Source organism: Trachinotus anak, unplaced genomic scaffold, assembly GCF_046630095.1.
Source record: "Trachinotus anak isolate AG129_WGS33_773 ecotype Australia unplaced genomic scaffold, CSIRO_AGI_Tana_v1 ptg000021l, whole genome shotgun sequence".
Lineage (NCBI taxonomy): Eukaryota > Metazoa > Chordata > Actinopteri > Carangiformes > Carangidae > Trachinotus > Trachinotus anak.
In genome coordinates, this window is record NW_027273872.1 from 10673558 (window position 1) to 10700461 (window position 26904).

A 26904-nucleotide genomic window follows, 5' to 3' on the forward strand; every position below is an offset into this window, starting at 1 on the left:
CTCAAACGTTGGTCCATTTAAATTAAAAAAAAAAAAAAAAGGTTTGGTGGAGAAACTGAGACTCCTTAAATAATCTTCACCAAGAAGAAGTGGTTGAGTGAAATGTGATCTGAAACATTTCCCCATGTGTGTTTATTATGTTGATCATTTTGTGACTTAAGAACAGTACTCTCTTAATGAAGTTATTTACATTTACATTATTGCCATTTTCTCTTACTTCATCACTCTGTTATTATAGTAAATCTCCTTCCAGCTGTCCCGTGGCTTCAGCAGTGAGCAGTGAACATGTCCTCTATTTGAACCTCAGTTTAGCTCACGGGTTTTTTTTTTTCTTGTTTGTTTGTGTTTCCTCCAGGTGCTCTGGTTTAAACATTATATGTTAAGTGTTATGTGGACTATCAGGAACCCTGCTGCTGCTGTCCTTGACCAGGTCCAGGGCACAGACCTCAGATTCTCTTAATGAGGGGTCAGAAGCAGAGGACAAATATCCCGACAGGGATTAATAATAAAGCTTTACCTAACATTAAAATAAAATCTTTCACCGCGGACAGACCCGGGTGGAAAACCATTTCCTTTTCCTATCCTCTAGTTGCCAGTTAACACCACAGTCCTGCTTCCTCCATGAAGGTGATTATGATCAGTTTTTTATTGAACCTGTTTTAAAGAGGTGTTGATTCATATGTGATCATCTTAGATGTAGTTTGTGTTGCTGTTGTTTAGTCCGCGCTCGCTGACAAAACAATAGAAACAACATAACTATAACAAAAACTGAACATTATAACCTTCATGAAGGTGGAATTTATTACAGGAAACTGGCACCTAATCATCTTATTAAAATATTTAAAACCACATTTTACTTTCGTTACACTTGCTCTTGTGATATTAGCCTAAAGTCTTTATCAGTATTGTGTGCATGGACTGAATGCAGAGAGGAGGCTCTTTAATACTGTGTATGTTGTGGAATTATAGTTTTACCCCATGAGAGGTCACTAAAAGCTCCGTGGGCCTACTGTGTACACTGAGTGTGTGTATAACGTTACAGTGAGGAGGGAGTGGGTTAAAGTTTACACTGGAGCCTCTATTTCTGCCAAGCTTTCCTCCTCATGGCTCATTTCCATGGTGGCGTCTCTATAGGCTGCAAGTCTTTGAGGAGCCCACACCTGATTGGCCAGGAGGGCCGTCCTGAAGAGTCAAACTTTGTGCTGATTGGCTGCCTGTGCCAGCAGCTGTGTAGCTTTCTTATCACAGCTCACTCTCTTTCAAATCGCTGTCTTTTTTTTGTTTTTTTTTTCCCCTCAGAAATAGATCTGACCGCTGCCGAATCAACAAAAGCCGAAAGACAGTGGTTTCTAGCTCATCGCCGACGCTGAGGGGGTTTCACTGACTGACCGATGAGAGGCAGTCGGCTGCAGTTTGGACAAGCGGAGCAGCTCTGAGAGGAAGATGCAGAACTCCAAGAGTTTTCAGTTGGATGATTTTGTCGCAGGATGGATCGGCGGTGAGTGGCACCAAATTATTTTCATGCCAGGGAGGCCCTGTGCTGAGAGGAGAAACAGAATGGGGGGGGGGGGGGGGGGATTGTGGTGGGGGGATGGGGGTGGGTCAGGTGGGTCACTCATGGCTTCCCATGAGCTGAGTGTTTGTGTGGATGAAATCTGCTTTGCGGGGGGGTCCAGCTTCGGGGACAAGCATAAGCGGCTGTTGAAATCCGTTATTGCAGGAGAACTTCTGTAGCCGCACATGGATCCACATCCAGTGTAAACAATAGAGGGTCTGCAGAGAAGTCCCCCCCCCCCCCCCCCCCCCCCCCCCCCCCCCCCTTCCCCTCTCTGATAAACACTCACCTCCTGCGTGAAGGGAATTAAAGCCAGTTTAGCCAGGATTGATGATGAGGAATTTTTTTTTTTTTTTTTCTAATGATAAAACACACTTTAAGTGGAATGCACGCTGTGACCTGTCTGACCTCTAGGGGCGCTGTGACTGCATCCTTGTGAGTTGCATAAACAAAAAAAAAAAAGTGGGGCTCCAGCAGCCTCACACTGACAGCGAGCTGTTGTCCTGTTTGTTCTCACGGTGTGCTGCTGTGGCGGCTAATTAATAAAACCTGAACCAAAACAAGTCTTTTGAAGTTAAATTCTGAGAAGTCCGTGGAAGAGAGTCAAATCCAACATCCCTGGGAACCAAAACTGAAAGAATCTTTAAACAGTTTTAATGTGGATGAAATTATGCTGGGCAGATGGTTTGTGATGAAAGCTGCTGAAATTTTAAAACATCAAAATCTGTTGTCAATCAATTGAATTGTATTTTTGAAGCATCTGTCATACGGGTTATTGCAGTTCAAAGTGTTTCACAGATGACTGATGAGCTAAAGGGGGAAAAAAGGACAAATCAAATGATAAAATAAATAAAATGGATCTAAAAAAAAAAAAAAAAGGTATGAAAACATTAAAAAAATATGAATAATACAATAACAGAGTGAATGAGTAAAAGCATATTTCATTCAGCTATTGCCCCTCAAGGACCCTGTAACAAGACCAGGTCCAAACCTAGACCGCAAACCTGGATCAAGTGATTCTTAAGATCAAGTTTGAGCTGCACAGAAACATCCCTTGTTCCTGTGGGAATATTATGGAAATACTTTGCTCATTTCTGTTTCTGGTAACATGACAGAATGTTAGGAAGTGTCTAAAAACCTGAAGCAAGAAACCTAGAGAAAAGTCATTTAAAAACATTGGCGTTTCTTGTTTTGCTGTTGAACGTAAATATATTAAGTTAAAGTTTCAAATGCTCCATGTAAAATTCTTAACAAAGGTAAACTGCATTCCTGTGTGCTGTGAGGAGGGGCAGCCACAGCAGCAACTGCAGGGTGAAACCTCTTTTTCTCTCAGTTGTTGCCTCATTTTCATCTTTTACATCTATAAATTAACCAGACTGGGCAGGTTGGTAAAGTTGGCGACTACTCCAACGGCCCTGAGTGGAAATCTGGTTCTATTTGATCCTGGTGCATCGTCCTAAACAAAGCAAACCTGTGTCCAGTTAGTCCTGGCTGTTATCTGGGCTGTGAGGCAGTATGCTGCATGCCTTGTGTTGCTGTGTGTGTGTGTGTGTGTGTGTGTGTGTGTGTGTGTGTGTGTGTGTGTGTGTGTGTGTGTGTGTGTGTGTGCTTGATGTGTATTGTGAGGAGGTTAGGCACACACACACACACACACTGCACAGGGAGCAGGAGGAACAGGGGGTCAATAAGGGCACAATAGCCCATGTGTGCCCCAGGGCCCCATGATGGCAGTCCACACACTGAGTGTTTATGCATTTGTTTGTACAATGAGGGGCATGAAGTGCATCACAAACCAAAAGCCCATAACATAGAAACCTTCAACTAAATTTGGGCAGAAAACTGATGAAGACCAACTGCAGTTTTTGGATGAGAAGTGTTGAGTTTATCCATAGTATTATCCATAATAAAGAATAAATATACATCAAAAGATAAAGAAATCCAGATTTTTCCAAGTTTGTAGTGAGCTTGTCTTTGCAGCAGAACAGTCTTTTTCACTTCAGCAACGGTTTCAAGTTCTTTTTTTATCTTCCTCTGGTATTTTCTTTATTTATTTATTTTCCTTCTGTGTCTGTTCTTCTTTCTCTTTTGGTTGCAGGAGCTTCCAGTGTGGTTGTGGGCCATCCGCTGGACACAGTGAAGGTATTTAAGACTTGCAGTCTGATTTTTGTGCACTATTTTCTCACCGAGTGTTTGATCACGATGGGAACTGTTGGGGTTCTCTCTGTGCACTGGGGTCTTGACCTTGCTCTGTGAAATGCCTTGAGATAATGTACAGTTGAATTGAACTGAATACTCTCTGTGCTGTCCTGCTTGCACACTTTATTGTTTTATTTGTTTTATTCTTGCACCTTTTTTGCTCATCAGTAGTTCGAGTCTTCTTGGTTAAGTCTATACAAGCTTTGCAATCCTGGATTTGGCCAGTTTCTCCCATTCGTCCTAACAGATTCGCTCAGGCCCCGATTGGAGTATGAGAGGATGGATGGGAAGTGTCTGTGAACTGTGTCTCTATAAAGTCAGAGTTAAAGCCTTGAATCTGTCTGGGTCACTCAGGGACAGTCAGAGACTTGTCCTGAAGCCTGCAGGTCATTGTCCTGCTGAAAGGTGAACTGTCACCACTTTCCAAAGTGGTCTCAGAGTTTTGGTCCTCTCTGTATGCCAAGGATAATTAAAGCAAACAGGAAGTACTGTATCTGGCCACAATTTGGAGCCACTGGAAAAATAAAGCAATTAAGCTAACTTGTTTGTTTATTCAAACAAACTTGTGTCAAAGTAGTGATGTACAGCGACAAAGTTTTACATGAAAAATGGATCTTATGAAGAAGAAAGTATGTAATTTAATGATACAGGAAAGAAGACGACCAAAAACTGAAGATGTTAGAAATAACTGCTGGTAATAGACAGAATAGTTTCCACTGCAGCTGGTAGTTGGGTGCTGGTAGTGTTTGATATGAAAAGCATCCTCTGAACCCTCCAGAGTCTGGACTGTTGAGTGTTTATTTTCGGTAAAGTGTTGAAATTTTACCGTGAGGTACATAAGCAGATATTTTTTTCAGCAGTTTGGATGGAAGCACTGGCTAATTGACATTGTGATGTTTATCAGATGTTTAGCAGATGCTGGGTTGTCCTCACAACCACAATATCAGTATTTTACATGTCAAATGTCGTACGCATAAGGCATTTGGAAGATGTTTAATTAACAAAATATCACCGTCAGGAATCTGCATCAAATTGACGTTGGCATTAAGCATTGTCGTGAATTTTGGTCACCCGATATCACGCCCTACATTCAACCTATCAACGCCTTGATGACGTTGGTGGCCAGCTGCGTGCCTGTGGGTTAGTCTCCACATATTGGAACTATTTAGTTGTTATTTGTTTTAAAAGTGATTGTTTTCTCTCACCCAGACTCGGCTCCAGGCGGGGAAAGGCTACAAGAACACTCTACACTGTGTTCTCACCATCTACAGGAAGGAAACGGTAAACACTCAAACTCCTTCAGTCCATGTCTAAATTTATTGTTTCGTCCTTAAAAGAGTGTGGATCACTATCAGATAACCTCATATTTAAGTGAATGCTTTGATGTCACAAAAAATGGCAATGTCACCCACGGGCCAAAACCCCAAATGATTCAGTTTCCTATTGAATAATAGGAAAAAGCAGCCTATTTTTTTATGTTTCACACTCTTTTGATTTAGCTCGAGTGTATTGTTGTGTTGTTTCAGTGACCCACTTTCTCAGCAGGAATCAAATCAGCATCTTGGGAAGTTATTTGCAGAAGCTTATAATGATGAACAGGAACAGCAGATCACCAACTCTGATCAGTTTGGTGATATCTTTTGCAAAAAAAAAAAGAAAAAATACAACAACAGGAAGCCTGATTCAAAGTGCATCTTATTGGTGGGCACTGAAGGGAAGTGTGTGCCACAAGTTTGATACAGAGTTGACAGTGTGGTATGTGACCTTGTGGTTTGCATAGAAACTTTTGCAACTTTAGTTCATTGTAACCACTGCTGGCCGCTCCAAACATGTATCAGTGTCAGCCCTGCACTCCCTGTCAAATCCCAGTCTGCTTTTCTCAGTGGTCCAATCATTTGTTCAGTGGACAGCTGTGTTTTCTCAACATGTGCCTCCTAAGCTCCGAACTTCACCCCCTGTTAGCAGAGAATACTTTCCACAAAAATATTTGGCAGCAACTTCAGCCCATTTTTCATCCTGTGCATTGTTGGCACAGACGCACAGCCCAAGTAATACTCCTGAGTTTAAAAAACTACACTGGGGTTTTTACATATTTCTAACACATGGAAATGTTTGTTTATTTTGGATCAGTACTGACCTGCAGTAACTGTCGTCCTTCTCTGTTTTTCAGGTCTCAGGGTTTTTTAAGGGCATGTCTTTCCCGCTGGCCAGTATCACCGTCTACAACTCAGTGGTGTTTGGCTTCTTTAGTAACACACAGAGATTTATAAGCAAGTATCGCTACGGCGACGGACGGCATCCCTGTGGCATGTTAGACTTGACCGTGGCCAGCATGCTGACGGGACTGATGTCAGTGGGCCTGGGAGCCCCGGTGGATCTGGTCAAGATCAGACTGCAAATGCAGACGCAGACACTTCTAGCAGGTAAATCACGGTTGGTGGTTTTTTGCTTGAGGTGTTTGTGAATCCACTTGGACAAACAAGAACAACTCATTCTCAATCTGAAAAGACAGTAGTAGTAGTTGTTGTTGTTGTTGTTGTTGTTGTTGTTGACACAGTTACACATGAATAATAGTCCGGTCACAGTGGCACATCAAAAAGAGAGAAAAGAAGATTACATTTGCATTTACTCATTTATCTAAAGTGACTTACAAGCGAAGGATTAGTTAGAAGGAGATTGAAGATAATTAAGGATTGTATCGAAGAGAGAAAAACTGTGATCAGAGCAAATCAAATCCCTAGCATCACACACATTATATTTCTCTTCACCCGTGACTGTGTGCTCATCATGTTCCACTCATAACACTCATACGTTCAATAAAGCTCAATAGCTCATCCCCCCACTCAGGGCTGCAGCTATTGATGATTTGTATAATCCAGTATTCTACCAGTTTCATTTCCCAATTAATCCAGATATCAGATGTGCATGCTTAGTATTGTGCTGAAAAAGCAAGAGTAAATATGAAAAACCACAAAAAAACAAAACAAACAGTTTTTTGCTGAAAATCTGCACTTGAAACTTTGTTTGCTGCAGTTGTTGTATTTGTCTTTTCACTTGAAAAATTAACAAATTGTGATGCAGCAGCTTAGAGCAGCGGTCGAAATGAAAGCACTGAGGGAAACCGATGTGGTGGTGAAACTGGAAGTGCTGAAGGAGTTAAAGTTTCAGTGTAAGTGTAAACACTGAACGGAGTTGAGCATCCAAACTGAAGTGAAGTTGAAGTGTAAGAGCTGAAAGTGAGTGAAAAGTCGGTTGAAGTCCTGTTGATAAGAGTTGGAAGAATCTCTCTGATCCAGTTTGCTGCAGTTCCTCGAATGGACACTTGAAATCCTCATAGACTCCCATGTTGAAATAAACATGTTTACAGCCTGGTACAAAAAAATCATTTTGCTCTCTATAACTAATTTCCTTCTTCTGGACAGCTGAACTAGGGGGCTGAATTGTTATATAGCTCACCTGTTTACATTTTATGAAGGCTTAATGTTATGTGTAATTGGGGGCGTGGCCGCTCGGTGTCCAGCCTCAACATGAGTCATTGAACCTGACCGTTTGTTGTGTAGCTGTGTTTTGGTCGGTTTTTATGAAAATATCGCACAAAAGTTATGGCTTGCTGTGCGGTTAATGGACTACCAGGACGCGAGGATGGTTGCGCCCCTGTTTTTTTTTTTTTTTTTTGAGGTGAGTGAAGTTGTGGTATTGTTTTACTTGGTTGACACTAATTAGCAGGTATTGGTGTCAGCGCTCAGTATGCCAGGCTTGCTAGCTTGGGTCGTTAACTAGCTAATTAGCCTTGTGTAAGCCTTTGAGCAACGATGCTAACGCAGGGGAATGCTTGCCACAGTTATTGCCGAGGTCACGGCTCCACATACGCCCCAATTTTTTGCTCATTTTTGGATTTACCGGTAGTTAGGCATGTAGACGTATTTACATTGGCCGCTGGGTCGTACGTCAACATCGCCGCCATGTTGGACCGGGCAGGACCGCCCTGTAAACAAATGAAAGTAAACGGAGTAGCTCCCGTTTTTATGGATTAAAAAGAACTATAACACTTACATTTCTCAAGTTACAAGTCGTCATGACAATGAATTATTTTCCACCATGAAAGTAACTGAGTTCATGTAAACTTAACGTTGATACACTCTCCCTAGAGAAAGCAGTGATTACAGCCTAAACTATTGCGATTATAAGTACCTGGACACCAACATTTTATTGTTACTCCATGTAGATCATAAACCCCTGACTGGGTTGAATGAAATGACTCATTGAAATCAGTTGAGAAATGTAAACATTATAGAGCTTTTTATCCAGTAAAACCACAGCTGCTCCGGTTATTCCTATTAGTTTATAGTGCAGTCTTGCACAGTCCATTATGGCGGCGACGTTGATGCATCGCAGCAGTGGGCTGAAGCTCTACAAATATATGCCTGTGGTTAGGGAGAGCGAAGCTCTGCCAAGGTGGCAATAGCGGAGCAGCTAACTCAGAGCTTCAAAACTGCTGTTCAGAAACCTGTGGTTGATGTCACGAAGGCTAAGTCCATCTTTATTTATAGTTTATGATTTCAGCTTGATGGTACAAAGGTGGAGAACAGGAATCCAGGATATTTCTTTACTTCACGTTCCTCCTGTAATTGTTTCAGCCAGAGCTAAAATTGTTTATCAGTTATTTCAGTCATTACTTAAAACAAAATCAATAAACATGTAGTGGTTCCAGTTTCACATATATGATGTGTGAGCCATTGTTAATGACTTTGGGCTCTGATGAACTCTGACTATCTGATAAATCAATTAATGGAGAAAATAATTGGAAAACTTATGGATTGTGAAAACAGTTGTTAGTTTCAGGTAATCGTTGCGCGGACATGAACTGGCCATGCTCACTGTTTTGCATTCAGACCATACTGAGCAAAGAGTCTGAGAGAGGGGAAGTCAGTTATGCTGCAGGAGTGGACACCTTTCAAACCTACAGTATATCGGAGCAGAGGAGGTTAAATTTCAGGCTGAGTTGTGTTGTCTGGGCTGCATCTCTTCATTAAACATTAAACCAATAAAACTGAGGTCACCAGTTTAATCATAAGAAGAAACGCCACGTGAAACATTAATTTATCACTTATTTGTTTATAGCATCTGGCATGCTCACACCCCTCACACCAGTCATGTGATCACTTCCATTTGTTTCAGTAACTTCCTCAAAGAGATTCTGGCCTTGACTGTGCATACATCGGGATGATTGTTTTATGATGGTGCAGTGTGCCAGAAAGTTAACTCTGTGTCAGACAGGAGCAGATAACTCTTTACACACACAGTCGTACAAAATAGGCAAGAGTAAGTTAAACACTACAACATGTTCACTGACATCCCTATCATGTTTTTCTACAGAGAACTTGCACCTTGCCGGCAGCGTATCGAATGGCACCAACATCCCTCTGCGCTCCGTCAACATCCCCAGCCAGAGACTCTACAGAGGACCCATCCACTGTATCAGCAGCATCCTGCAGACTGAGGGCCTCCAGGGCCTGTACAGGGGGGCTGGGGCCATGATCCTGAGGGACGTTCCTGGATACACGCTCTACTTCATCCCATACACCATCTTCTGCAACCTGCTGAAGCCAGACGCCACGTCAAGCCCTCATCCTTGTTCTATCTGGCTCGCTGGAGGACTGGCAGGTAAACCTCACAAACAGTATCTAGCTTTCTAACATACACAGCCATAGCTGTTTATTTTCTGTGTAATAAGTATGGTTTGCTTGGCCTGAAGTTGTCCAGTCAGTGATGTTGGATTGAAATTTGGCTGCGGAGAAAAGTCTGGTGAAGGTGGTGAAGTTCAGTGGTCATTGGTTAGCTCAGCTTCCAGCTCATTGAGTTGAATGACAGGTCACGGCACAGAGGAAGGTGGCAGGCAGAACACTGCATGCAGTCCACACTAATTCATACAATATAAGGCTTTGGGTTGAAATTGATGGCAGTCACATGATTAGCTACTGTATATCATTGATGTCACAGCAGGAGTGTTAGGAAACACCTACACAGCTTGTTTGACTTTTTGAACCCTCAAAGAGCGGCGTAGCAATCATTTCCTGACCGACAGTATGTGAGTCAGTGTCGAGTCACCCTGCATAGACTTCATGTTTATCGTAGTGCACACGGAGAGGAATGAAGTCTTCAGTGTTTCTGATCCAGGAGTACATTATCATACCACATTGGTTTGACCTGATATGGTTGTTGGTATAAGCCTCCATCAGATACATATGTTCCATATGTATGTAAATGAGGAGCTCATTGGATTAGAGGCATGGTCAGTCTGTTGAAAGGCAGCTTGGGAGCAGAGCTGCAGTTAACAAGCATTTTCTTTATTGGTTAATACATTAATTGTTTTACCTATGAAAAATCAGAAAACACTGAAAAACGTAATTTTTCACAATTAACCCCCACCCCCGCTCTCTTAACCACAGCACATTCACTTCACCATCACACAACTTATCATTGTAGTTGCAGATTAGTTTTCTGTCAATTGACTAATCAATTCATCAATCAAACACATGATGAATCCACAAGCACGTGAAAATTGTGGCCACCCTGTACAGAGTACACCGTGGAGGGACTGAAGCCTTAATGTAGCAGTTCATTTCAGTCACAAACTCACCATTTTGCCTGTGAGAATGATTTGATTCCATATGATTGCACAGAAGAGGTAATATGATACTGTGATGTAGGGCAGCAAATAATGATTAGTTTATCCTCTTAAGAGGCCAGAACCATTTTTGCTTAAAAAAAGTGATACATTTATATTGTCCAACAATTGATTTTTTGAGGATGCTCAGGTTCTGCAAATAAATGAAACAAAGTATTTGAAGCAAAATGTGTCAAAGTTAAAAGTACAGTACATTCGATTCATACAGCAATTGGGTGTGTACTTTATGAAGTAATTCTTTAACTTTATTTACTTCATCCTGCTTCATCACATGCTTTTATCTGTACGCTGCTTTCTCTGCAATTCCAACCCACATTGGCCTTGATCTGGTCAGTCAGCATTATGGACCGTTTCTGTTTGTGCAGACAGGCTTTTTATTGATGTCTGGGTGGTGTTTTATTGCATGATGTCCACTGTTTTTTATTGACCTGTGAAAAACTTTGCTCCACTTGCTCCATAAAGGTGCGATGTAGGTTGGACCTTTGTTGGTTTACCAGTACAATGACCTAATTTCAGGGCTGAGTTATTACAAGAAATCTTGATGCATTCGTCATTTGTGAACATGTGGTAACATTACAACTTCAGCTTCAAAAATCAGGATCCTGAAAATGTTTTCCTCAAAGAAGTAAAACCTCCTCTCAGCTGCACCGACACGTAGCAGGAGGGGGTGTGTAAACTTATAGCCTACCACATGGTTCAGGCCGAGTGAATGTGAGCTGTGTGTAGTGTGGATAAACATTGTGGGGCCTATGGGCTCCGATTTGGGAATTGTTTGGCCACAGAGGTTCAAGTAGACTAGCTTCCAGATGCAGGCCAGCCACCTTTGAACACGTGACAGAGCTGAAACGTGCTGGAGAGAAAGCCAAAATCAGCTGTGTGCAATAAATCAGTGAGGTTCTGATGTTTAGCCCAGAATCAGGCCTGAATTACCAAGATCATGTTCCCTGCCTCTGGATTTCAGTGTAGTGTAGTCGGGAAAGAGCTGATGCCCAAATGACTGTTGCTTCCATATATCTAGTGAACAAATCTACTAATCATAGTTTAATCTTTTTTTCACGTAGCACTTTTTTCTAATTTCCTCTTACCATGGGAGTGTTTTCCTCTGTCTCAGTTGAAGACTGAAGGTAGTTTGTGTTGTAATATAAAATGCATCAGCTGAGGTTCACCTTCAAGGGATACTGCTGTTGTGGCTTTCACACATTTCCACTTAACTGCTGGTACTTTTCCACTTGGTCAGCTGTCTGAACAAATAAATAACTTGAATGCACCATTAGTTTTAGTCTGTTAGTTCTGGTTTCTATTGGGTCAGATTTGAGGAGTTGGATTAGGTCCAGCTGAGTCTTCATAATGGATCTGGTTTTTGGCTGGAAGTTTGTAAATGATGCTGCTTTTTAATGAAGTTCTCAGTTTAAATTTCCTGCCTTTGACCTCCCTGTGTCTCAGGGATCCTTCTTAGAAAAAACAGGCTAATTACGGTGTTTGACATCAGTTTCTCTCATAGCACAGTTTTATTATAGGCTAGACAAGTTTATTGATATAATGCCTTTCAACAACAAGACAATTCAAAGTGTTTTACATAAGACAAAAAGGCCATAAGACAAGATATAAAAGACACACATGGCAACATTAAAATACATATTATAAAACAAATACAAATTAAATAGAATTAAAAAAAGTTATCAGCCTGATTTTGTTTGTTGGATTTTTGAATTTGGCCCATGTTTGCAAACTTGAACTCTTAACATTGAGTCATGTTTCTACTTTGCTTCGTGTAATGCCGTGTTCTTTGACTTTCAGCTTTACTTGCTGCAAATGTTTGTTCCTCACTTCACCTGACAGTCTATGAGCAGATGAACAGGAACTAAAGAGTGCTCTCCTCTTCCTCAGGGTCCATTTCCTGGGTCACAGCCACGCCAGCTGATGTTGTGAAGAGCCGAATGCAGGCCGACGCTCAGCTGCAGAGGAAATACAAGGGAATCTTACACTGCATCATCCACAGTTACAAGACAGAGGGAATACAGGTGAGCAATGAGCAGAGACGCACAAGCAGTGGAAACGTAATCATACAATCACTCAATCATAAAAATGCTTTTTGCCAACACAGTGATTCTGTCGAGTGATCATTTGGAGCTCAGTCCAAGCTACTACTGCTGGACCATTATATTGTGTAAAAACTTTAACATTTTTGAGGTAGAATCACAGTAATAGTAGTAAACAAGGATGCACATTTTGTAAAAATAAAACTTAAAATATCTGATAGATAAACAAAAATTCAGGTACCTTTGCTAAAATTTATATTTACCAATTTTGGTCACTGATTAATTCTTAAATTAGAGCCTCCTCAAAGTGTTGTAATAGGTCTGCAGTGTTAGCCATCACCCACCAAGTAAGAAATCATCAATGTAAACCAGCAAAGGCAGTTTTTCACACAGCTTATGTCATATTTAATAATTGTGATTAGTTAGCTTTATTGTCATTATGTTAATAGTAGTTGCAACTAACAGTTATCCAATAATCTGTTGTTTATTTTCTCAATTAATCGTTTAGTTTACAAAATGTCTGAGAAGCTGCGATGGACAGGTCAAGGTGGACAAAGTGAAGTCTTGTTTTGTCCGGCCACCCGTCCAAAACAGATACAAGCAGGAAATCTTTATATTTGAGAAGCTGAAAACAGTAACTTCATAATGTACTTACTTTGCAGTGTCTCACATTACATGAAGGATGATAAACCCTGCAGCACTGTACATTATTTGATACTGCTCAGTTGTAGTTTCAACCGTTATTAGCTTGTTTTTATTTAATTTTAATTGTTACACTGGACATAAATCCGATCCCAGAGTACATTTTAAAATTCATATGAAGTATCTGTGTTTTTGAGACTTGGAATACAAATGAAACGCCAGCGCTCAGCCAGAGTTACTGTATCAGCTGCTGTAACAGATGGTTTAATCGTTTAGAAATGAGACTCTAGAAAACAGTTTAACCCAGACGAGTCAGGTTGTGTTCTCAGAACTCAACCCCCCCCACCCCCCCACCCCGTGTGTTCAACCATGTGATTCAGTCAGTGAATGAAAGCTCAGCATCCAGACGAGCCTCTTCTGGTGAAGGTCACATTACAACATCGACAGCCAGAGGGCATCACACCCAGATACACAGCATAAAAAACAAGCGTCTGACCACCACTGATCAGAGAGTGACTCATCATCGGATGAGATTAATTTGGAATAATCTTATTTAAAAAATGAAAAATACATTAATGAAATACTGAGAAAACATGCAGCTCTCATTTGAAATTACAAAATGGATTCGATGGCTCAGCAAATTAAGTAAGTGATGCAACATGAACCTGCAGATTGCAGGCCTGTTGCCTTGTGACGCCTCAGTGGGGGTTGCATCAGGTGCACAGTTGCATCATCATGGCTGCCTTCTTGGTCTAAAATCAACAACAGATCTGCTGCCAAATGCAGCGTCAAAGTGTCAGGGTCCATGATGTTCCTAAAGTCACCGGTTACAAAACACAAAAACTCTCCAGCTTCCAACATGGAAGTTTGTTTTGGCAGACATAGGGATCAATAAAAGAGCGTCATTGGTGTTCTGGGAAAGAGAACTGGGCTGTTACTGTGAGCTGATGATCGCAAATCAATGACTCTGTGACCATGACTGACTGCCATCATCACTGTTTTAGCAGTCTGATTATCTTGTGTTAATGTTCTTGTTTAGTTACAGGCCAGAAATAAGAGATTAGAACATGAATACAATCCTAATAATAAAAAAAAAATATCAAAGTTAAGAAACCAAAGAATAAAGGGAATATTTTATTTAATTTGTGCATGTGTTCCACTTTGAAATTAATTCCCTGATCGTCCATTTTGAACTCAATAAGATAAACAAATCTGATTGTATATTTTGCCTCTTATTCTTTAGCAGTGTGCAAAACATTCAGTTGGCAGGCTTCTCACTGTCAGCAGACGCTTACTCTTATTCTTGCTTTTGCTGGTTTCAGTGCCAAACATGGCAGACAGCAGATGATAACGGGTTCAATTAATCAAGGCAATTGTCAAATCTTATCTGTCCATTAAGTCTGAAGCTAACGGCTGGAAGCAGGAGAAACAGCTCAGTCTAAAGTTCAGAAATGCATCTCCCAACACATCTGAGGCTCATTAATATACATTTTATATGTCATTTGTTTTAATCTGTACACACAAAATAAAGCTCCCAACCAAACACACCTTCTTTTTGCGTTCCTGTTTGAGTACATATTAAATAAACACAATATAGTGTTTTAATTTGTCTGAAAGAGCTCGCTGTCTCCACCTGCTTACAGTCTTCATGCTAAACTAAGATAATCTGCTGACTGCAGCTTCACAAAGACCAAACAGAAAGTAAATGAGCGATTAAAATGTCAGATTGTAGACGTTAGACTGCCACTCCAGACACTTTCCTTTCCACCTTCTCAACAACCAAAAGTGACAACAGATGAACAGATTTGTTGTGTTTTAGTTATTTCGAACTGAACTACATGCTACCCTGATTGGTAGCCATTCATTTATTTATTTATTTTTTTAATGGTGACATTTTGAAGTCACAGATACAAAAATCACAGGTGTAATTAGTAACATTAATGGTGGACTCACTGTCATGGCTCACTGGGACTAGAAAAGAGACAGTTTGTTATTAATAGCATCTGTGCTTTTCCTACTACAAGTCAAGATGTCTGCTGTGGAAAAGACCTATTTAGACTGATTAAAAGTTAAATATTTTTATTCACTAAAACAATTTTTTTTTGTTTCTGTGCAGGTTTTCTTCCGTGGAGCGTCAGTAAATGCCATTCGAGGCTTCCCGATGAGCGCCACCATGTTTCTGACCTACGAACTCTCCCTGCAGTTCTTCAGGAATCTCTAGGACTAACAAAGTGTTTATGTGGCAGAGGAATCACACTCAGTTCTTGGCAAATGAGCAAACAAACCCCAGTGTCTTCGAGATGAGAGGTTTGTAGCAGTTCAACTGCTTGTGACCTGATGCTAACTTGCACTGAACACACCAGAGTCTTTGAACACTTCACTGTGAAGTGATGAAATATTTTACTGACCTTCTTGTCACACAATGATTGGTCTATCAGTGATGTTTTAAACTAGTACTTTAAATTTTGGGTGTTTTACTGTTAAATAATAAAAATTATGACATCAAATCATCCATGCTTTCCTGGACAGAGCCTTAGCTTCGGTGCTGCTTTAGCTAGAGTCTTGTTGCACAAAGGTTTTCTGCTGAAACTCTAAATATTTACAACAGGGACACGGTTTTTGCAATCAGGGGTCCTAAACTCTGGAACAGCTTCCCACTGGACATTAGACAAACAACATGAGTGTCTACTAAAAACTTATTTTAAAGATTAAATTTTTTCTATTATATATATTATACCTTTTTTTATGCATTTTACTTTCTCCCATGTACGTTCATCTTATCATTGTTTTTATTCTTGTTACTTGTAACATACCTGTAGTTGCTAATAAATCCATATGTATAAATGCTAAAACTTTAGCATAATGAAGCTAACAGGGAACATAGGTGATGATGATTGGTGTCAGTATTCTTATTATTTAATGGATATAAATAATGATTATTGAAGTTGAATATTTCTTTAATGCTAATTTACCAAAGAACTCTGTGTGTTCCTTTTTAAGGTGATTTAAAGTGAGGTTATGTTGTGAGGTTGGTCCAAACTTTACCTGGACAACAAAACTGTTTGCACACCTGCAGCTTTTTCCTGGAAGAGACCATTCTTCTCTTTCAACCTGTGAACCAAGGGTGATAATATCATATTATTACACAGTTAAAAATGATTTGTTGGGCAATAGATTGACAAGTTGGTTGAAAGTGACATTTAGGTAATGTATAAGTATAATGTAATAATAGTTTGAAAATCATGTCAGTGATAATATTTCACACTGAGATATGGTCATATAAGCGATTTTGAAATGTGAACCTGGACATCTAAACATGTTTGCTCTTTGTGTAGTAAAAAAGGGAGCTGTGTACTTTCATCTCAGCAAGATGAAATGAAATATGACTTAATTCTGAAAATAGAGGATGTGACATTTTCAGTCCAACTGAGTCTAAATTTAATATTTGCGTTGTTTTTTTTGCAGATTGGCTCTGTGTCGATTAAGTTTTTTTTAAATTTACTTTCAGTTGTAGTCAAGTTTTTGTTTTTTTTCACTCTGAATGTGCTTAAATATAAAACTTAAATGATTTCACATGATTAATTAATACATTTAATGTCAGTTTTAGAATCTAGTTCATAATGAATGCAAAAATATTCTGAGGTGTTGAAAATGACACATCCTGCATTACATGAAATGTTGCCTTTCCCTACACATGGAGTGTTTGTGCGTGTCATGTTACCATCCACTTGTACATACAGTGTATTCAGAAAGTGTTCAGACCTCTCATGTTGTCGCTTTATGCTGAGATAAAGGGCTCTGAATACTTTCTGAATGCACTGTATTATATTTATGTGTTTCTTATATTAAGAAAAGTGAGTTTTACAAGTTAATTTTAACTTCATGTTAACATGAGCTTTTTTCCCATGATACTTTTAAAATGCATGAATTCATATATACATAAGCCATAACAGTACAGTTACATTATTGCTTTTTTTAAATGTACAATCACTAAGATGTCAGCAGTTAAATGGCATTTACAGCTAATGACATCTCATTTTAGAATGAAACCTCTTGTATATCTGTTCTTAGAATAATTATTAAGACACTGAGCCGTAGAACAAGTATTTGTCTGCCTTACAGAGATATTATAGTTTTCTTGTCATGTATATATGTTAATATGTTAACTGCCATTCCAGATGGTGGAGAGCCAGAAGTGTCTTATTATGCATAAATAAAGATTTCAAACACACCAGTAAAGTGTGACTCATGTGACCGCTTGTCAGGTGACGGCCCATCATGTGTCAACCGCTGCTTAATGATACTCTGTTGTTACCAGATAATCACTCGATGATGCAGACACGTGCTCCAGGAGCAAGTTGAGTTGTTTTCATGCTGTAACTGAGCCTGATGGGAAGACTCGGGCTGACGTTGGCCCTCTGCCTGCAGGCAGCTGATAAGAGTCTGAACCTCTGAGGTCACTGTCATAATTACAGTAAATTCTGTGTTGGTTGTGTGCTTTCACCTGAACACATCTGTGATATTACACAACGTCCACTAGGTGGCAGCATTGAACAACAGTCATGCAGCAGTAGTTCATTACCTGCTCACAGCTGTTTCTCATTACAGCTGGTTGTCCACTGGAGTTCAGTAGCCAAGGAAATCTGCAAAAATAAATATAATAAAAATATAATATCATAAATTAAGTCAATTTATAAATGCTAACTTCATGGTATTGAAACTTCTTGTTGATTAATTCTCCAGTTAAATACTGTTATTAATATTAAAGATCATTTTAATTGGTTTGACACTTCGTCATCATCAACAACATGAAACTCAGCAAAGCAAAGCAGAGAAATTATAGACCTTTCTCTGAGATCCCCAAACTCTAGATCATCTCAGAAATTAAACTTTCAGTGAAGCGTAACCCCTTGATCCTCTAACAGCAAACATAGCTACCATTTCAATTTGAAAAAAAAACAAAAACAAACAAACAAAAACACTAAAATCACACATGAAGGTGTTTATATTTTCTTAAAATTAAGCAGGAGGTAGATCCTGCAATACAATACAATATAACCCTATAGAAAAATTCCCACTTAAAACTATCAAAGATCAGTGTTTGAGAAGACGGTGACTTCTTTTCTATGATTTTGGTCTTGTTTGGTTTACTGAGTGTTATAAAACCAGTTAGCACTCTGTGTCAGAGGTCACCAAAGGTTAAACTGTGAAGTTGTTTTTCATTGTTAGTCAGTCAGCAGGATATCTCAAAACTTCACATGTGCAAATGAAGTTTAAGTTATAAATGAAGTTTCAAGACAGAATTAGGCAACATAGACAAACAATAGAGTCAGAACAGCTGGTCACCCACTGATAAAACTTAATATCACTGGTTGGATTTGGCTTCTATGGATTGACAGCAACATTGTTAATCAACGAGCAGAACTTCTTTATGGGAATATTATACATAAATTTTGCATCAATGTGATGAAGTGCCTTAATAAACTGGATTAGCCAAAATCAGTCATTCCTGTTTGGTTATTTAATCCGAATATTCCTAAGTGATTTTCCAGAAAATTTCACTGTATCTCCATATACATTTGAATGTTGAAATTGCAATATAAAATTACAAGTACCGTGAATTTTCTTAATATGGCCCCGTCCTTACTTCCTCTAAGACTTACAAATAGACACTTAATAGCATATGAGCTCACCAGCAATAGAAACTGCAGCAGTGACTGAGTTATTTGTCAAAAATCCAATTCAACGAGATTGAGACTGTGCTGTACAAAGGTTTCTTTTTTATATATATATAACATTGTAAAAATAAATCATCAATCATTGCAGTCATTCATTACAAGTCATCAAGTCTTGATGAACATGAGCTAAACACATTTTTCATTTTCCAATTCCAGATTTTTCCAGACTCCAAATTTCCAGACTTCTCAGTAGATTTTTCAGACCATATCTGACATCTGAGTAAATACCTAGACGTTTATTATGTAAATAAATCCAGCTTTAAACATCTATGTTACAATTTGACTATGTATGTTATCATGGTACATTCAGAAGTTTTCAGAATCCCTTTACTTTTTCACATTTTGTCTTTTGAAATTTTTGCTGCTTTATTTTTCATATAGCAGGATACTACAGAGAGAGACAGGAAAAGCAGGGCAAAGAGTTTTTCCTTTTTAATAAATTTGCAAAAAATTCTGAAATTCTGGATTTCATATTTTCAAAATCACAATAGGGGCAATAGTCTGGAAACAAATATTTTTTCCATAATCTATTTTTCTTTTTCCATGCTTACCCCGACCTGGAGATTACTAAAATCAAATTCCATTCATACCCAAGCTGCATAGGAACAGAAAAGAGAGCACTTTAAATGTAAATGAGGCTCTCGCGTTGTCAGGTTTTCTGATGTGGGAGCCAACAGATCAACAGCTGGGATTTGGTGTGAGGTTAGGTCAGGCCACAGATCAACCATAGCACTGACCTGCTGTAAATCCTCACAGCACCTGGGAGCTCTGCTGCCCCTGTGTCTGACCTTTGATATGTTAATGTTCTCGCCTTTAATTTTCCAAGATGCTACGCAGAAGCCGGGACCAGTAGAGTTCAAGTGTCCTCACTCATACAGATATGTTTGAAAACGCTTGTAATGTTTCGCACACTAATGTTGTTGGGTAGTTTTTAAAAAAACAGGCACTTTTAGATTAACAGTGGTTCAGCAAGAACAACACTGGGCAACATGGCCGACGAGAATTCAAAATTAGTTTGGCCCACATCTGTACCACATACTTGGGGTTAGTTATATGACTTGAGCTTGGGGAAATATCTGTCCTTCAAGACTGACCAGTTACCCATTTATGTATACTCAACCTAGGAGTTGTGGTATCCAGTCCATGCACTGTAAAATACATGGTAGGCAAAGCTGTCAACTTGGCCCGGGCCTGGCCCAAACACTGCATGAAGCCTGGCCAACCTGGACGTGACATACGCATATGTTAATGTGTTAACTTTGCTACATGATACATTTTTTTTTTACTGTAACACTGTTACATGCTACAGAAATCTCCTCCTTATCAAGTCAGGTTGGTCTGTTGACTTACATTCTTATTTAGTTAATTGTAAATGAACTTGTTTAAAGAATCAAGTCTAATTTTCCTTGATTCCAGAGGATGTGTTTTTAGATATATCTGCATTAATGTAGTGGAGAAGTGAAGATTCGTAACGTTCTGCTGCCGCTCACATGGTTAATATTTCAACCAGGTATGAAAATGGGGACACATCCACTTTCCTAATTTTATCCTGCCAACAATTCTCAGCTATAATTTTTTGTGTCCGCTCAAAGCCACTTCCTTTCACCGTCATCCATCAGTCTCCTCTGTCCTCCCTCTGTGACACTCCCTCCATCCACTCCTGTTTCTGTCCATTTCTTTCTTCCTTCCCTCCCTTCATTTTCAGCTCAAATGTCTGTGATTTTCCCTCCTGGCTTATAGCCAGTGCAGCTGAGCGTCCCACCCCTGCACGCAAAATACAGGGACCAACACGGAAACACACACAAAGTCCATCCAGACCAACCATCTGGCTACATGCTACATGCCATCTACATTGTGACTGATGGCTTCAGGTCAGAGATGCATGTATAAACAGATATATGTACCCTGTTACAAGTTAGAAATACTTGCTCACTATGTTCAAAATATTAAGTAAATTTGATAAATGTTTAGTTAAGAGCAAAACATTTCAACAAAACTGGGCAGATTTCCTTAAAGGTCTGTTGTAGGTATTAATAAAGAAAAAATAAACAAAACTGATGAGCAGATTTACATTTAATTTATATAATATTATGCTATCTATCTATCTATCTATCTATCTATCTATCTATCTATATATATAATGTTTATTTTATTTTTATAATATTTTTTAAATTATAATCGTGATGATTCACACAGCATGATTATATTAACAGCATACTCTAGCACCACCATCAGGTCAAAACTTCCATTTATAAACAAAAAGCTTCAAATCTAATGCTCACATTAGCATTGAATTACCTGCACACATTCATGCTCCTCTGAGGTTGAACCCTTTCCATTTTCCTCAGTCTATCATGGTCAGCTTTCCATCAGCGCCACCCTCAGTCGACCTTCAACAGAAGATAAAGTCAAAACACAGGCAAGAAATTTGCTGTGCAGAATCTAGACGATAAACCCCTTTCGACTTTTAAACATTTACATTTATAAATCAGAAGTAGGGCCATTTTATACAGTTCAATACAATCAGACTTCTTTTCGCAGCCAGTGGAGTCGTCCCCTGATGGTGATTAGATAGACACTAATTATGACAGAATTTAACTCAACAGGATAAAATAAAGTGATGACATTTTGTATCCAAATAGTCAAAGGTTAACTTCAATGTGACTTCAAAATGTTCTGTAAAAACACCTTTGGGCAAAGCTGTAACTATGGAAGGGGAGATTTTTTTATTATTTAAGAATAGAGAGGGATGACAACATCAGGGCTAAGCCAAGTCAAATCTAGGACCTCGTGCCTGCTGCACATGGAGGTGCTGAGTGAACCACCATGGTGAACTTTATCATATTGGAATTTCGATGAAGCAAAACACAGGGGACACACCAACAGCAAGTTCAGTGTGTTCAAATAAAAGTAGCCTGTTTAGCTTAGAAATGGTGATATTGTATTTTCTATGTATGTCTAAACAAACAGCTTTTCATTGAGTTTTTCTAACATTTTTCATTTTACAGATAAAAAAAAAAAAAAACACATAACAAAAATGTGATTTTCCCTCGGGTCTGTTTTGTTACTTTGAGCAGAAACACAGTGAAAATATAATTATACACATTTAAAAAAAATACACAGTGCATATGCCTGTCCTCAGAAAAACAGACAGAAAGAACACACATATACACAAACACTCACACACATTATTATACAACCTCTGTTCTTGGCATTTACAGTGTCCCTGTTAAATGTGACCGTTGGCCGAAATAAATAATCTCTCTCCCTCCACATGTAAATGCCTCGTGTTAAGTTTTTCACAGGAGACAGAAATACACTGAACCACTTCTCTGCTGTTTGTCATTCAAATCCCATTAAGAACAGAAGTCTATTGGTCTCTGGAAATGACAAACAGCCCACCCACACCCCCACCCACACCCACACACTATTTTGCCAACAAGTCTTTCATTCGGGATTAACAAGACTGTAAAAGAGCAAATCACCGCTGGTAATTCATCGGTAACAAAAACACTAACAAAGGCAGCAGCAGTGGAGAGAAGCAGCTTTGAGTTTGTGACAACAGCGTGGATGTATGCAGATGTAATGAGTGTGCAGGTGTCACTAATCAAGGCTCATAAGAATAATCAGCCTTTTAAACACTCATCTTTTTACATTTCATCTTCCGGGTATCACTGTACAATTTGATGTCTCCATTATGAACAAATGTACAAAAACATGTTGGCTATCAATTAATGAACAGACCATTTTTCTTGATTAAATCATTTAGTGAATAAAATGTCAGAAAATAATTTTAAAAAATCCTGTTCATTCCTCACATCCACACAAGTTTCATTTAATTATCTTGTCCAGCGACTAGTTGCTGCAGCTCTATTTTACACTTGAACCTATAAAGGACACCTTGATAAATTTCCTTTTAGTGGCATTATATCCGAATTATGGTTATATGAAACTATTTTGTAAGAGCAAATGATGTTGATATGTTATGAGGGTAACATAAAGCCAACTTTACATTTTTCTTTTTATAGCAGATCAAAAATTATATTCATTCATTTCTGTATCTGCAAAATGTTTACTGCCATATTTTTCAAGTATTTTCCTTCATGTTCTGTGTGTGGTAAATAAATTATGGTTTAAGGTCTGGTTCAGGTTGGGCAATTACACCACATAATTAATGTCAGAGAAACAATGAATAAATAATAAAAATGTCAACGCCGGTGCTAAATATACTGTGTAGGAGTTATCTGCCTTTGTGTTTGGTGTAGTATTATAAAAAGCAAAAACTCATAGATTCCATGTGGTTGAGACTCTTCATCCTCTGCTGCTGATGGACTTGTCAACTTGCATCTGCTCTCTCAGTGAAGTCTGTTCAACACTCAGCCCTGAGCTTCACACCATTTGTCATTCAGTGACATTAACAGAGGCCCATTAATATCACACTTTGCTAGCTTTTGGGCAGTGACTGCTGCAAATGAAGAACAGGACTTTACAACGAGCCTGTCATCAGTTACCACCCCCCGCTGATCAGGAATCAGCTGCGTATTTCGGTCTCCACTCATGCCAGAATTTTCATCTGACAATCAAAGGCCTCGCAGTTGCTCATTTACACTGTATTAGAAATAGAAATAATCTTCCACTTTTATCTGGTTTTCAACTATAAAACGTCCTGCTCAGTAAATGTCCTGGTCCTCTTTGACTTTTTTAACAGGAAGATTTAAGTTCCTTATCAAAAATGTTTATTTATGTTCAAAGTAAACCAATATAAACCAGTATATTATCACCACTTATTCATCTCAGGTTCTAGTTTAAAGAAATATTCATCCTATTCTGCACAGTTACAACAGTGACCCAAACATAACTTCCACTGTTTGCAAGCACGGTTTGCTGTTCACCTTTCCTGCTATGATGCTAATGTTGGTCATGAGCAACAAATACAAACAACTAGACTGAGCATTTAGCCATACTGTGGAAAGAAATCAGTGTTTGAACAGAGCCTAAGTGAATACGCTGCAAGAGCGGAGAAGTTTCAGTGGACATTTTGATGCTGGGCTACCTGGAGATTGTTGAATCCAAGCTGACGCCTGCTACCATGTACAGTATTTAAGTGTCAGATCACGGTTTTTGGTGGAATAATCCTTTAAACAAGTGCAGTGGACTGTGTGCAGTGGCTTAATGTGCTCACGCTAGTGCAGAGTAGTGGATGGAGGCAAAACAGGAAATACACATAGCTTTAAAAGCATTGTTGCTAAGAGTATTTCCACTTAGAGGCCCTGTGTGTCTACGATGGTATAATATCATCAACCCTTAACATACATACTGTACACACACACACACACACACACACACACACACACACACACACACACACACACACACACACATAACATCTTAGGCTTTTTGTGGGATTTGTAAACATTTGTTAGCTGTGCCTTTGGTGATTAATATATTCACCAGGAGTTTTATTAATACCCACGAACGTGAAGCAAACTATTTAATTAAACAAGAGATTTCTTTAATTAAACAGCTCAGCCACTGAGGGAATACTAAACACAGCTAAACACAGGGAGGCCACAGCAGTTTCCTCGGCCATGTGCTTCAAGGGCCACTTTTATTTGCTTCATTATTTATATATTCCTAATGTAATGTACATATTCTATGGTCTTGTACAACCGAATGTATGACAAACCATCAGCCAACTTTAAATTCCACAGATATTAACACATCCATGCACAAAAATGAAAAAATGAAATTGAAAAACAAACAAAAAAAAAAAAAAAAACTTCACAGATCCGAAATAATCCCGACTAAGTATTCACCCTACCCACAAACCATCTTTTTTTTTTTTTCTTTTTACCTTATGTTGTTAGTCAGTGTGAGCTGCAGTTGACGATGTGGCGGCACTACCCGCTCCGTGGAGAGTAAAATCCACGCCAAACGAGCTTCTGTCACAGAAGCGCTCCCTCTCTCGCAGGTGAATGCGCGCCATTTTGCTTTGAACCTCCGCTCTGAGCGAAGCCCCGCCCCTTAGTTACTGTTGCGTAGTGGCTAAATCATTAGTTAAGAATTATGCTAGTAAGGTTCAAGTAGCCCCGTTTTTATTTACATTCATGAGTTTAAGTATCAGTATAATTCTCCCATCATAAGAAATCTGCAGTGTCAAAACATTTGACTATACATCTCAGCAGAATGTAACATATTTATTGACATTTTAACATATTAACACTTGTTGGCTTGTCCAAAAACCTACTAAACTCGCAAATTCTCATTTGCTCTGTTCAAAGTGCTAAATAAATTACTTCCATGACATGTAAACGTATCATTAATACTAAAGGAGGCAGAGGTGCAGCGGGGTTGCCATCTTATGCAATGCAAAGACTTTTTGAGAATTCAAAATGCCAATACATACTCTGTCATGTGCTCATAAACTACTATAACAAAATATATAGGGAAACAAAAATGTACCCTAATACTGTTCAGTTCACAACCAGCACTGTCACAGCTTAGGTTGTGCTTCAGAGTGTGATTGGTATACTTGGGTCAACTCTGAAGCTGTTACCTGCAAAGCAAAGGCGTCATTAGACTAGATTTAGTTATTAAATACAAAAGGATAGTTTGATGCTTTTTTCCCTCAGGTAGAGAAAAATATTTTTTCTTTATATGTGTACTCCATGTTTATGAATTCATCAAAGGCATGTGTGGCGTGAGGGTGTGAGATCTGTCAATTGCTTGAGTGTCACGCTCAATGCGCGAGAGTTGGCAGCCCTCACTGTTTCCTTTTTTCCCCGGCGATCCTTCCGGCTCTTACACCAAGTATGACATTAAGCGTTAAACAGAGTGGGTTGTTGCTTAAAATAGTAGCAATGTCTTGCCATTTGACTTGGTTTGACTTGACTTAAAACTTAATGTAAAACAAAACAAACACAATTACTGAAACCAGTGGTCTGTGAAAAAAATACCACCGAACTAAAGACAATCAGAACAGCGAATAAAAACACAGGTGAGTTTTTTTATAAATCTTTTTATTAGTGTTATGCATTTAATCTCCAAAAAGAATGATTCATTTCCAATGATGAGACAGTTTTACAGTGATTGGGCTCCACATACAGTATATGACATGCAATTATGGAAAAAATAGCAAAAGAACTCATATTTTACATTCTTTACCTCTGCACCCTGAAATTATTTTCACCCTGAATTAAAAAGAAAGACCCTCTTGATTCATTTTTAGGAACTTGAATAAAAATCCATTCCCTTTTTCAGTTGTTTGTCCCTTTTGAACATTAGTTTTTTGGAATTGTTTCAACCATTTCCTTAACAATTTTGTTGTTGTCACCAGTCTACATCCACGTCATTACCAGCTCCTCCATACTGGGCCTCCAGCTGCCTCACCAGCCAGTGAAGGGAACTAGACATGGTCACAACATCGGCAAACCTGTGAAGATCACCAAATGTGTTGGTTGGCACATGTGGCCAAACTTAAGGGACGCCTGCCACATATTGAGCCTCAGTTACTATAGAGGTGGGTACGTTTTTTTTTTTTTTTTACATCTCATACCTTTCAACTTTACCGTTTCGATGGCTGGTGGGCAGTAAATAAAACACAGCTAGTTGATGGAGGTGATTCCTTGGATGCCATAACGTTGTCACTGTAACATTTCAACGTATTCTAGTGCAAATGCCAAAAAAGACTGGAATGTATTCAAAGAGTTTCTCCTCACAGTAACAGTTGTGCTCACAGCTAACACGAGCTGACCAAAAATCTCGACTTCTGCTGCCGGGAAAAGTAAACATGGTGATAAGACGACGGCACTTTTTTAGCGTGACGTCTCGGTAAAACATTCACGAAGTAAGACACGTTGACGTTCATGTCAAGATCTACTGGCAGGGTTCAGCAGGGCAGTAACAATAATATTCACGTGTTCACGTGAAAATGTTATGAAAAAGGCAAATGTTATGGCATCATCGCTGCGTTCTGGAAAAGCACAGCCTCGTTTGGAGTTGGATGAACGATAAAGTTTAAAGGGAAGTTTTTATCCTGAAATATTC

At 39.1% G+C, this 26904-nt stretch overlaps 1 protein-coding gene across 1 annotated transcript; it reads left to right on the top strand.

Annotated features, from left to right (window-relative positions):
* Positions 1 to 1151: 1151 nt before the first annotated feature.
* On the top strand, positions 1152 to 16611 carry slc25a48 (solute carrier family 25 member 48). The gene is made up of 7 exons (XM_071506830.1): positions 1152 to 1498; positions 3651 to 3694; positions 4961 to 5032; positions 5922 to 6174; positions 9128 to 9415; positions 12327 to 12460; positions 15237 to 16611. Exons 1-7 carry the CDS (start codon positions 1444 to 1446, stop codon positions 15339 to 15341), a joined length of 951 nt encoding a protein of 316 aa, XP_071362931.1. The 5' UTR covers positions 1152 to 1443; the 3' UTR covers positions 15342 to 16611.
* Positions 16612 to 26904: the final 10293 nt, after the last annotated feature.

Coding starts and splice junctions, on each gene's coding strand:
- slc25a48 (XM_071506830.1), top strand. CDS start 1,444: ATGCAGAACTCCAAGAGTTTTCAGTTGGATGATTTTGTCGCAGGATGG. Junction 3,695..4,960: donor ATCCGCTGGACACAGTGAAG/GTATTTAAGACT, acceptor TCTCTCACCCAG/ACTCGGCTCCAGGCGGGGAA. Junction 6,175..9,127: donor GACGCAGACACTTCTAGCAG/GTAAATCACGGT, acceptor GTTTTTCTACAG/AGAACTTGCACCTTGCCGGC.